A 12,536-nucleotide genomic window follows, 5' to 3' on the forward strand; every position below is an offset into this window, starting at 1 on the left:
TAGCATTTTGGAAGAAATGTCTCAAGTGCTATTGAGATATATAGTGATATAGGAACATATTAGAAGGAGTACCATATAAGATGAAATATAAATTCTTGTATGAGATGGTCTCTTTCAGAGTCCCACCTTATACATGGGTTAAGTAGTTCATCTCATACATATTATGTGAATATATACACCTTATTTAAGATTGTTTCACTGAGGGCCGCTCAAGATATTGTGCAACAAAACTTTTTAAGAAAAAAGGCACCATTAATTGTCCACAATAAGTTTACAAAATGTCAAATTGAAATAGTAATTAAGTAATTTCAAATTCAAGTATATATAATATAGCTTAGGATGAGGTTGATATCATTTTAAAAGCATATTTTTGTAACTTATTTGTATAACATAAAATATATATTTTTTCTTTCCAAGACAATTTAAATATAAATAGCTTCATCAATTAATTAGCAAAGATTAATAATTATGTGGGCTTTTTTAAATTATATTTTTTGTATATATTTCATCAGCCTTTTATCATGCTTAGGTAAGCTAAAAATGGTTGAACAGTGATGTATGAGTTAAGCTTGTGTCCTGAATAATTTCATCAGTGAATAAGTGTACTCTCGCTACTAAGCAACCACACTAATGTGATCATCACGACTTACATATTTATTCAACTAAGTGGGCAAAGTAGGTACTTACAATTAATTTTTTATAATCTTTGTACTTCATTTTCATCATCCATTGGAAACAAAAACATGTCCTATGATTAGTAGTCAGTAGATAGTCCATGTGTTTACATTTTAAGTAGTTTTTTATGGTGTGTTTTTAGTCAATATATTCATTATAACCAACCTAATACCCCACTTAAAAATAGGGTTTGAATGAGGGAAGATAATTAATAACTCGTACCCGTAACTCCTATAGAGAGAGCTAGAGGAAGGTGATCGATTTGAGTCAAAATATCACTGATTATAAATATTCATTTTTCAAGAATAATTATTTTAGTAGTCTTATATGTACTTGGTCTATATTATATTAAAATACACCTATAATCTTATAATAGAGAATATTTTCCAACAATTGGACTTGATTGTACTTATCAAGTGAAAGTGCTTACTATTTTAATACTTTTTAAGATTGATGCTCAGTGAAATAGTATGAATGTAACACCCCAAGATTTTAATGACGTAATTATTTAATATTTTAATAGTTTTTAAAGATTTTACAATTATATTTAATTATTTCTGAATTAGTTTTAATGAAATTCTTGCATACATGAATTTAAATGTTAACTTATATATAAATATTAAAAATATAGTTACGATTTCTTAAATAAAGAGGTTCAAATTAAAATTATTAATTTATTAAAATGTGTGAGCCCACGAAGGTGAGTCTCTTAGTAGGGTCTCACAAGAAAATGAATCGAGATAAAAATAAATAAATAAATAAACCTAATAATATATAAACATAATAATAATAATAATAATAACAATAATAATAATAATAATAATGATAATAATAATAATAATAATAATAATAATAATAATAATAATAATAAACCCATGAAACCCTAAATGCTCAAAACCTAGACGTCACTCTCCTTCCTCCTTCCTCCTTCTTTCCCTCTTCTCCTCTTGCACCGCCAATGAGTAGCCGCGCCACCACCAGCCTGCTGTACGGCCCCACAGAAACGTCGGCTTCTCTTCCCTCCTCCACGGCAGCAACTAGCAGCAGCCAGTTTCCCTTCCCTCCTCCACGACAGCAATCAGCCGCACACCAACAGCCCTCCACGAGCGTAGTGGCGCCTTTGTGCGCACCACCATCTTTGTGCTCCACACCACCACAACAACCACCTATACTCTCACCCATTTCTAATTCCCCTTTGTAAGACATCTCACCTTCCTCTAATTGATTTTCCTTCTTGTTTTAATTGGGATTTTTATCAAGTTTATGATTCTTATGATGATTTTGTATTATTTCTTTCTTTTATTTATTGAATCTTGCTATGAGTAAGAGTTGGATTTATGAATTGAATATATTTATGAATTAAGGTTTAAAGTATGAATATAAATAAAAGTTGTACTACTTTTGTGTTCAGGGATGTTTTATAACTTTAATAAATTGGTATAAGATTTGAATATTTGATTATATTGTGAACGTGATAAATGTAGAATAGATGGTTGAAGTTATTAGTCCCAAAAGTGGGTGTTAATTGTCACTTGTATTGTTAAAAAAAATGATGGTGGTTATTGTTTATATTATTGAGTATTATTGCTAGTTAATTATGTTACAATCGTAGCTATTAGAGTTAAATTTTATCGTTGTAGAAGTCGAAAGAAACTATTGTTATTATTGTTACTAATTATTAGAGGAAGTGTTTCTTTTCGTGTTCTTTGCCATTGTGAGTAATTTTGTATGTTTATTAGTATTAGTGTTGTTGTATAAGTGTTGTTATTTGTTGATGACATGATATAGTGATAGGGTTTTGTTACTCGAGTCCCATAGGTTTAAAGAAATGGTCTTAACGTACACTTTGTTGTTGTAAAATCTTATTTGATCCTTAGTTTAGTGGATGTAAAAGCTTCTTTGATTATTGAGTTAATGTTATAACTTATGAACAAATATAGGTTGAGTAATGTGAATTGGTTTAGTATGCGTTAGAATAAGTGGAAGTTACTTTGAATGGGTGAATGATAGCTTCTTGTAGGTGTTAGATGCTCTTAAGTGGAGACAAGTAGGCTTATTAGTTCTATTCCTATCTTGTATAGGTTCCCAGTTCATAAGAGAAACGTAGAACTTAGTTGGGTGATTTTTGTAACTTGTGGTTGCGCAGTGACCCTTGCAGGGACGTACACGTAGTAATTAGTTATTATATTCATCGTTTCAAAGTATTATCAATATTACATGATTATATGCATTGCATTAGAATTATAGAACGCCAGAAAGTAATACATGCTAGTGATTAGTCGTGATATAGGCATGTAGAATAAAAGTCTTAGGAGACTATGAAAACAGATTTCTAAATAGTAGAGAACACACCATGGTTGTGCATGGTATCGAAGTGATTTCCTACTTACTGAGCCTTGATTTATGATTAGTTGGCGTGACTCAACTGGATCATGTCCGGTTGATTTAGTAGTCCCCTAGGTGAGGTCCAACGGGACCACCGTAAGGGGGGTATGAGCATGCTTGGGTCAGTGGGCATCGGATGCCCGATACCGCCCCTTGATCGAGGTATTACCATGTAGGCCTTACAAACCCCAATATGGTGACCTCTTCACTGGTTTAGTACCCTAGTGTGTTAGTTTTTCCCGAAGGTAGGACCCGAGAGGGTCAGTTGGAGGGGGCATGAGCTCATACTTTGCCATGGGCGCCGGATGGCCAATAACGCCCTTGGCCGTGTCACTATGCCATGAATAGAGAAAGGATCCACTACCTTTAAATATACTCGAGAGATTAGTAGTTTGAAAGAGAAATTATGAGTAACTAGAGGTGTTTAGACAGATGAGTTGACTCGTTATTGCCATACTATATCGTTGTCTATAGTTTTGTTCAATGACTTCAATTGTTATAAGTTCATTAATTACTGACGTGTATGTGTTTGTTGTTGTATGCTCATGACTCTCTATGATGTTCCCTGCTATGGCACATCTGACTATGGTCATTATGTTGAGCAGCAGGAGGATCATAGCTTGACATGATAGGTATAGGAGCTTCTTTTGCTTTGCATTGGTGGAAAAAGAGGAGTACGGTCGTAACAATTGTGTACAAGTTGTCTAATGCTTGTAGCTTCTATATTACTTGTAAAGTTTTCTTTTGGGATTGTATAATTTCTTTTGTATGGAGCCATGTGACTGCTTGTATGATCCATAGTTCCGCTGCGTAGTTTTTGGATGTACAATAGTGAGAATACTCCTTTAGTATCCGTCAGATCGATGCATTAACACTGGAACCACGATCCTCGTTAGAGTTGATGATTTGAGAAGTCGAGGATGATTCTTTTCATCGTGATGTATTCTTGAAGGCATTAAAGGCCTTAGATTATTTTAGTTATGTTATCCATTTATATATCCTTCTTAAATCCTCAGTTTTCAGCAAAGATGCTGCCGACATTTCCACTTACTCACCTTTTTAATTAATCTGTAGCGTTATTCTAATTATTTTCCCTTTTCTTTTTATGTAACACCCGAATTTCCTCCCTTCCTTCACGATTCTGGTTTTGTTAAAGGGGTTGGAAATTCAGGGGTGTTACAATGAACTAAGTACATACACTAGTGGAAGAAAACGTATCTGCTGCTATACATGTGCTACGGTTTTATTTATACGCAACATTTTAATAGAAAAAAAAATTGAGAAAAAAAAATTCATCAAATGCTGCGGTTTTTGAAAATGCCCGCAGTAAATAGTCATTGAAGAAATCAAATGTTGCGGTTCTTTGTATGACCGCAGCAAATAATATGATTATATGCTGCGGTTTTTCCTTTGACCGCAACAATTGACCAATTTAAAAACGCGCCTTTTAACGTATACTTTCATAAACGAACCCTACTGTTTCATAATCCACAAACACATGCACAGCATTTCCTCTTCTTCTTCCTTCGAAATTTCTCAAACTTCAAACGATTGTTCTTCTGAACTCCAAACTTTGAATTTTCATAAACCCTACTTGTTCATCATCTACTCGACTATTCTTCTTCTCCCACAACTTTCACTGTTCATCATTCTTCAAAACCCTTTAAAACCAAAAGCATTTGGTCTTGTTCATCTTCAAAACTCTCGAATTAAGGTATTATTTCTCTTTTTAAATTCTCAAACCTTTTAAGTTTTTTGCAAGTTCAATACATACGAAAATTAGGGCTAATTTTTTTGTTTTTCTTTGTAGATTATTACATAACCCACGAAATCAAGGTAATTTCTACTTGTTTTGTAAATTTACAAGTTTATATTTTTATTGTTTCACTTGTAATTTAGTAATTTAGTTAAAAATGTGGTTTGTTAATTATTTGCATATTTAGTAATTATTTGTGAATGTGGTTTGTGTGGTTTGTTAATTATTTGCATCTTTTGTTAAAAAGGTGGTTTGTTGTTATACTTGTCTTTAATTATTAGCATTGGAATACTTATATTTCTAAGGTTAAATGATTTAATATTATTATTTACATTCTAAATATAATTTTATTTACAATGTAGTGCTTAATATTGAAGTATGAAGTATATAATTAGAATATGTTTGGTTATATAGAATTAGAATATGCTTGGTTATATAGAATTAGAATGTGAAGTATATGAAGTATGAAGTATACAATGTTAATTATTCAAAGTATATATTTTTAGGGTTAAATATGTTTGTTATAAATAAGTGTATATGTTTAAAAGTTGTGTATTAATTTTGTTTTGAATTAATTAATCACACTAATTAGGATGACAAAAGATCGTTCTTGGATGTATGGAAGCATTGAATCGTCAAAATTTATTGATGGCGTATTAGAATTTTGTAGTATTGCGATTGAACATCAAGTTAGAACGAGGGGAGTTGGTTTTTATTGCCCATGTGTCACTTGTGGCAATATATCACAGGTAGATAGTGTTGATATCCTTAGGGAGCACATACTTCGACGTGGTTTTAGGCCTCAATATCATGTTTGGATTTGACATGGTGAGGAGGGAGTTTACAAAGAGAAAAGTGTTGTTGAGGACGTCAATAATGTGGCTGATGTCAATGAGGATGTAGTAGATCATGTTGATGAGTATGAGACAGATGAAGAGAATGTTGATGAGGATGTGGATCGTGTTGATGAGATGATGGAGGGAGTCGAGGATGAGTTAGGAAAACGTCCTTGTATTTTTGACTTGTTGATAGAGGCTTCTCAAAAGCCTTTGTACCCTAGATGTACAAAGTTCACCAAACTAACAGTAGCGTTGTCAATTTTCAAAAGTCAAAATTCAATTGGAGTGACGCTAGTTTCACAATGTTATTAGAAGCGTTAGGTGAGATGCTTCCTGAGGGAAATGAACTTCCAAAGTCGACATATTAAAATAGGCCATCAGTTGCTATCACTATTGCTTGGGGCCAAAACAACAGCATAGTATGTTCAAAAAACCGCAGTAAATGAGGTTTTTTCCACAAGTGATACAAGACTTTCTGTATTGTAGTTTGTAGTAGCTTTTAACGACTTAGGTATCATTTTATACCCATGATGACCCAAGCGTTATATGTTTAAGGAAATTTCCATAACTCCCTAGAAAATAGAGATAATTTAAGTTGAAATGGGATGAGTTGGAAAGAAGCCAATATTCATACGAGAGATAAAATGTATTAAAATTAAAATAGAGTAATAGAGTTTAATTAAAAAAAGTGGGTCTTATCTCAATTAAAACAAGCATTTTTTATCTTAAATAAAATTTTGAATTCGATTCTCACAAACTCTCCCCTTCCCCCGGCTACCCAGTAATAAAGAAAATCGAGTTCACAATTACTTTAAGCTATGATTAAAAGATCACCGAGAATTTCAAAGCCAATGGGCAATGAAGTTGTAAAAAAAGATGACTGTTTTAGTCTTTTTATTTTCTTGCTTAAACCGCAATTTATGAATGTATATTCTTTTATTTTATGAAATTTGCTTATATCCTTCAATAGTTGAGTGGTACTTCTATAATTAGTAATGGAATACTCTAATTCAGTAGCTTGTACTGATTTTATTATTGAATTGGTTTCTTAGCGCATACAATAATATCTATTTTCACAACCTAATTATACCCAAACCCAAGGGAAAGCTAGTTTAAAACGTTTTTTACAAAATAAATTATTGAAAAAAATTTTAGCTAGAGTTTTAAACTTAATTTGTACATTTTAAAAATTAATACATAAATTATTTTGTTCGAAAAGAAGCTAGATTTTAAAAGAAGCTTATCCTTTTGAGTAATATTGACCACATTTCTCTGTCACACTATTCCAAGAAAGTACGAGTATTGATAGTCCGTCATCTTCATTCGTTCAGACCCATATTGAATTGCTGATGATGATATATTAGAAAAAAATATATACTTCTTGTGTAAGAGTTTCGATTAAAACCCAAAGAAAAAAAATGTTATTTCATATCTAGGGAAGCTACCATCTAATGATAATTAGTTTTATTGTTGTTAGTAAAAAATTGATTTTTTTTTTATCACACCCCTTGCATAAAAAAACATTATCCATTCCATAATCACTTTCACAAACAACAAAATCTCATTTATATATCATGAGTGATACTTGTAAAATATGGTGACCTGAAATGTGGTGATATAGCCAAATTACGAAATTGATAAAATCTGTGATGGGGCATGATCCGTTTATACTCCTTTACTATTTATACCCTCCACTATGAAGTAGTAAATTATTTCAAATTAATATTTTTAAGAGAATGGTTACTTTTATAAGAATAAAATAAAAAAATAAATTATGTGAATGATTTAAAGAAATAAGAAATGTGCCAATGATTATCCAAGAAAGTATTAGAAATTATTTTCATCTATAAAATGTAATCCCTCCGATGCACTATTAATGTCTCATTTACTTTTTGGACACTATTTATCTCTTACTCGATCTTAGTTTGTATTTTATTAGTAATCTTCAAGTTAAAACATAGTTTAAGGGGATCTTGTTTGATTCTCTATGCAAGGATTATTTATATCAACTTTTCATAATTTTTAATTATTTGAGATATTAATAATTAAATAAGTGCATTGGATAGAGCGTATAGAGCAAATGAGACATTAGTAGTAAATTGGAGGGAGTATAAAATTCATTCAAATAATTAACAATAAAAGATGTAGCAAATAACGAATTAGGGGCCAAAATTAAAGAAAAATATAGTCTCTAATTCATTATGCGATCAAACTATCAATAATAATAGATTAGAATTTAAATTTGACTAACTGAGTTAATATTTCATACGGTTTTTATTAATTAGTCGGTGAATAAATATGTCAAAATTTAGTTAAGTCAGTTTTAAATTGATACTAAAATTTAACTCATGAATTAGCCAGTTAAGAGTATATGAATCTTTTACTGCTACTGCTGTAAATTCTTTTAAGTATCATACATATATTTTTTTGTCAAAACTTGAAAATCAATTCTTTCAAATCAAATTTTAAACTTTTAATAGTAGAATATTGATCAAACTCGGTCAAAATTGATGGAAAAACAATTATATGGAGTTTTGTTGATTCATTTTAAATTGGATAAAAAATTGACAAATTTATAATTTGATCATCTTTCGATTATACATGGTGCTACGTACTAAAAAAAATATAGAGAGTATTTGATTACTGAGTTTATAGGGGTTTTTTTAGCTAGTTGGGTTATAAATTAATAAATATGATCAAACGAGCTAAAAATAATGTTTGATAACTCAGCTTAATAAATGAGTTTATTGAGCAAAATTGACTAATTTGAACAAGTTGCATAAAACAACGTGTTAAAACAAAATTAGCTAATAATATTAATCGGTCAAATCAACTACGTTTTTGAAACAAATTACAGACTATCAACCGTTGTCAAACTCCCCGTATAATGTCATCAAATAGGTTGTGCATTTTATATACTAAAGTTAAGGTGTGTTTTGTTAGTGGCAAACTTAGGTAGTCGGAAAGCCACAAATTATTATTCAATCAATAAAGTTTTGAAGCATTATAAAGTGGTATGACAAGCATTCTAAGTGTTAATTATGAAGATAACCTAGTTTGGACAACCACCAATTAAGTTTATTTCATATCTTTTTTATGCAATTAATTTGATTTGTTTTATGTTTCTTTTCCTCGTTTTTTTATTTTTCTCTTTATAGTGTGTAGACAAAAACCATTACTTTTTTACTAATGACTATAGCATTAATTTTATTATGCATTTAGCTTTAGTTTACTATTTTGTTGGGTGGAATTCATCCTTTATTTAAATAATTGTATTTTTTTTAGGCGTCTCATACTAAGATCATTTTTATTGAGCTAATCCATATACATTTAGATTATTAAAATAATCATTATAATTTTAAAGTGATTAATTAGAAAAAGAACTAATTATATGAATCTGTTTCATAATAAGACAGTCACATATAAGACTTTCTATAGAGAAATATATAATTAAATCATTTGATACAATTGGATCCAAGGATGTAGATAATATTATTTCTGAATAATGTTATAAACCAAGTCTCTACTAAATTCTCCTTGTAAATAATACATGCTCAGATTTATTTTTTTTCCTTCCGTTCGGTGCATACGAGTCAAAATGAGTGTTACAATAAGAGATGATATTCTATTAAGAATAATTATTAATGTGGAGAATAAATAATGATTATTATCGTTTCAAACCATATAAAAGAGTAAAGAGATTTTATATAAAGAAAAGGGGAAAAGGTTACAATGAGAGAAAAGAGTATCAATGTGTGAGACAAGTTTATATAAAGAATATAAATTAAAAATTAGCCATTTTAATATATAATAAAATAGATGTTTTAATTGATTTAATTACACTATATAGCCCATTTAAATTTGTCATATAAAGAGACAGTCTTAAATGAAAACTATAAATAGTTAATCAATAAAGGTAATTATTTATTATTTGAATGAAATACGATTTTAGGTATTATATTGTCAAAGTATATAACGTATTATAAGATCTAAATCTGAGTTTATGATATTAATTGAGTTGATTTCTAGACATAGATTTTCAATGTCTAAAAAGTTAATCAATATTCAATAAAGCTATTAGCATAGCATATCATCAAATTTTAAATACGAAACAAAAAATTATAGTTAAAGCTAGTAATTATTAGCATTTAGAAATCATGAATTCTTAAATACAAAAGAAATACTTAATAATCCGCAATATAATACAAAAGCTAGTATGAAACAGGAATATATATATTATTATTATTATTCATCATGGTAGTAGGTACATATTTTATGTACAAAGGCTTTCCTTTGCACAGGAAGACCATGCCCATAGGCCGCCTCATCAACTTTTCCAACGATAATTTACAAACAAATAAAAGAAAAAAAAAATTAAAATTAAAAGAGCACTATTTTCAGTTTTTCACTATGGTGTATCACTTTTTTGCTATGGTATGATTCTCACCGATGGTTGGCTAAAAACAACCACTAGAGAATTTCCAAACACAAATTGCAAAAAAAATAAATAAAGTGAAAATACGCTACATTCGCAGCACGTACGTATGCCATACATACATGTACATATATAATTATTTTCACCGTTATCTTGTTTACTTAATTTACTCTCATAAGTTTTAATATTAATCCGTTTCACTAATTAATTATCGTAAATCATTGCTTGTTCTCCATGTCGAGCACGTCCAATGTGTTCATAATCTCGATGTCAGTAAAGCAATCAAGCGCGAAATCTTGGATGCCAAAATCTTGACAATCAAACAACCAAGAACAATTGTCATCCCATGTAGGCAAATTAATGGTACTAGCAACATTATTGCTTGATACACAATTTTGTTCACTATTGTATGTGTAGGGCAACTCCAAAGGCGTTACGTCATTATCGTCCCATAAGCAACTCACTAGCTCATTATCGATAATGCTAATGCTGTCAATTAAGCTTGAATTAGATTGATCAGAATTAACACTTGAAGTATTTTCTGTTGGAGGACTATTGTTGATAATTTCACTTGACATTAAATTTATGATCGCCATACTATCGATTGGATCACTGTTAGTCGTATCTAAGGACGATGATTGGGTTTGATTAAGGGAATCGGCTGTGCTAATATCGGAATTAGTGTTGTTATTAGAAGACGAAGAGGATTGGTTTGGAATGTTTTGAGTCTTTGGCGGTTGATCTTTATTTAATGGTTCATGTGTAATAGGGTCAATTCCCATCTTGATAAGCTTCTTTTTGATATGTGTGTTCCAATGATTTTTGATTTCGTTGTCGGTTCTTCCGGGCAATCTTGCAGCAATCTTAGACCACCTGATAGATGATTAACACCGGCATTAATTAGTTACGTAAATCACAAAGATTTAACATATTTTTAATATATAATAATTTGTCATTATCAAACATATTGAAATGTTCATTATTAAAGAGAAAAAGAATATAGGTATAGAGAAAAGCATATTCGAAAAGCCTCCAAAGTAAAAACAGCCAAAAAAATGAAATAAAGGAATTAAATAGGCAAGCTTTTCAAAAGAAATGTTGTTATTTATATAGTGTAATATTATATTGCGCCAAGAAGTCATGGTTTTTGATAAGCTTTAGAAGAAACTATGTACTAGTTAGTTGTCATGTTCAAGCAAAAGTTAGGTGATTGTTTTACTTAAAAGTTACTTCAATAAAGGCTACTTATTCTACAAAAACATTGAAAATCACCATCAATTTGATGTAACACTTTTTCTCAAATTAAAATATTAATTAATTAACACTATTAGCATAGTAATTAATTTCAAATAATGATAATATAATATTATCACACTTATACGAACAAACAAAGATGCCATGTTTTAGAAACAAATTTGTATTAATCAACCATTACCATAAAGTATTTCCTTGATTCATGAAATGACTTCTTGCAAGTTTCAAATATTTCAAAATACATAAATTTTCCTAATAAAATAATAAAGGATATTTACTTTGCACTTAATTACAAAGACCTTTTATATATTTTTTTATTAATTTTTATAGTATTTTTCTTATTATCCATAATTATTATAATCAGTTTATGCATCATCCTCATAAAAACTATATAGGATCAAAATTTGAGATAAGTTAGATACCAGCAGATCATACTCTTATCAAAATTCCGCTAAAACCCCATTTGAAAATCATTTCTAAAATTGATCCAACATAACACATTTTGGAAAATCATGTTAAATGCAAACATACCTATTTCCAAGTCGAGCATGAAGATCAATAACCAATTGTTCTTCTGAATCACTAAGAAGTCCTCTTTTCAAGTCGGGTCGAAGATAATTCGTCCACCGGAGACGGCAACTTTTACCGCATCGCCGGAGACCGGCAAGTTTAGGGACAGCCCTCCAACAACATTGGCCATTAGTGAGGATAAAATTGATAAGTTTTTTATCTTCCTCAGCAGTCCAAGGACCTTTCTTAACCCCTAACTTGTCACAACATGGTTGTCTACCCATGACTAAAGAAACAACAACTCTTATAAGCTCAAAAAAAAAAGAGTTATTAAGATTGCAAATGAGTAATAAAATTGAGTATTGCACCAACCTTTATATAAAGGGTGACTTTCCCTACTTCTAAGGTCTACCAACATATTTATAATTTAAATTAGAGAGTGTTTGGGAGGTAAAAAATTGGACCCCACTTAAGGTTTTTTCATGAAAGGTGCTTGGGAACAGCAATCTAACTTCTTCTGGTGTTTTAAGCATTTGGACCCACACAATAGTGCTAATTGGGGCTACCCAACTAAAGAGCTCCCAAATAAGCATGTCTTTTCCAAAAGGGACTTTTTCTTTTTTTCTAAATTTTTTATTGAGGGTATGGGAGCCATTCGAGTCATAATTTTCCAAAAATTTAA

The 12,536-nt window shown here is 30.3% G+C and overlaps 1 protein-coding gene across 1 annotated transcript; it reads right to left on the minus strand.

The window, feature by feature from the left end:
- Window positions 1-9,854: 9,854 nt before the first annotated feature.
- Window positions 9,855-12,285, minus strand: LOC130801209 (MYB-like transcription factor ODO1). Its single transcript, XM_057665002.1, has 2 exons — window positions 11,876-12,285; window positions 9,855-10,963 (listed from the first exon to the last, which is right to left on the minus strand). Exons 1-2 carry the CDS (start codon window positions 12,136-12,138, stop codon window positions 10,309-10,311), a joined length of 918 nt encoding a protein of 305 aa, XP_057520985.1. The 5' UTR covers window positions 12,139-12,285; the 3' UTR covers window positions 9,855-10,308.
- Window positions 12,286-12,536: the final 251 nt, after the last annotated feature.

The sequence above is a fragment of the Amaranthus tricolor genome, chromosome 15 (assembly GCF_026212465.1).
Source record: "Amaranthus tricolor cultivar Red isolate AtriRed21 chromosome 15, ASM2621246v1, whole genome shotgun sequence".
NCBI classification, from domain to species: domain Eukaryota; kingdom Viridiplantae; phylum Streptophyta; class Magnoliopsida; order Caryophyllales; family Amaranthaceae; genus Amaranthus; species Amaranthus tricolor.

Coding starts and splice junctions, on each gene's coding strand:
- LOC130801209 (XM_057665002.1), bottom strand. CDS start 12,138: ATGGGTAGACAACCATGTTGTGACAAGTTAGGGGTTAAGAAAGGTCCT. Junction 10,964..11,875: donor CATGCTCGACTTGGAAATAG/GTATGTTTGCAT, acceptor ATCATCTATCAG/GTGGTCTAAGATTGCTGCAA.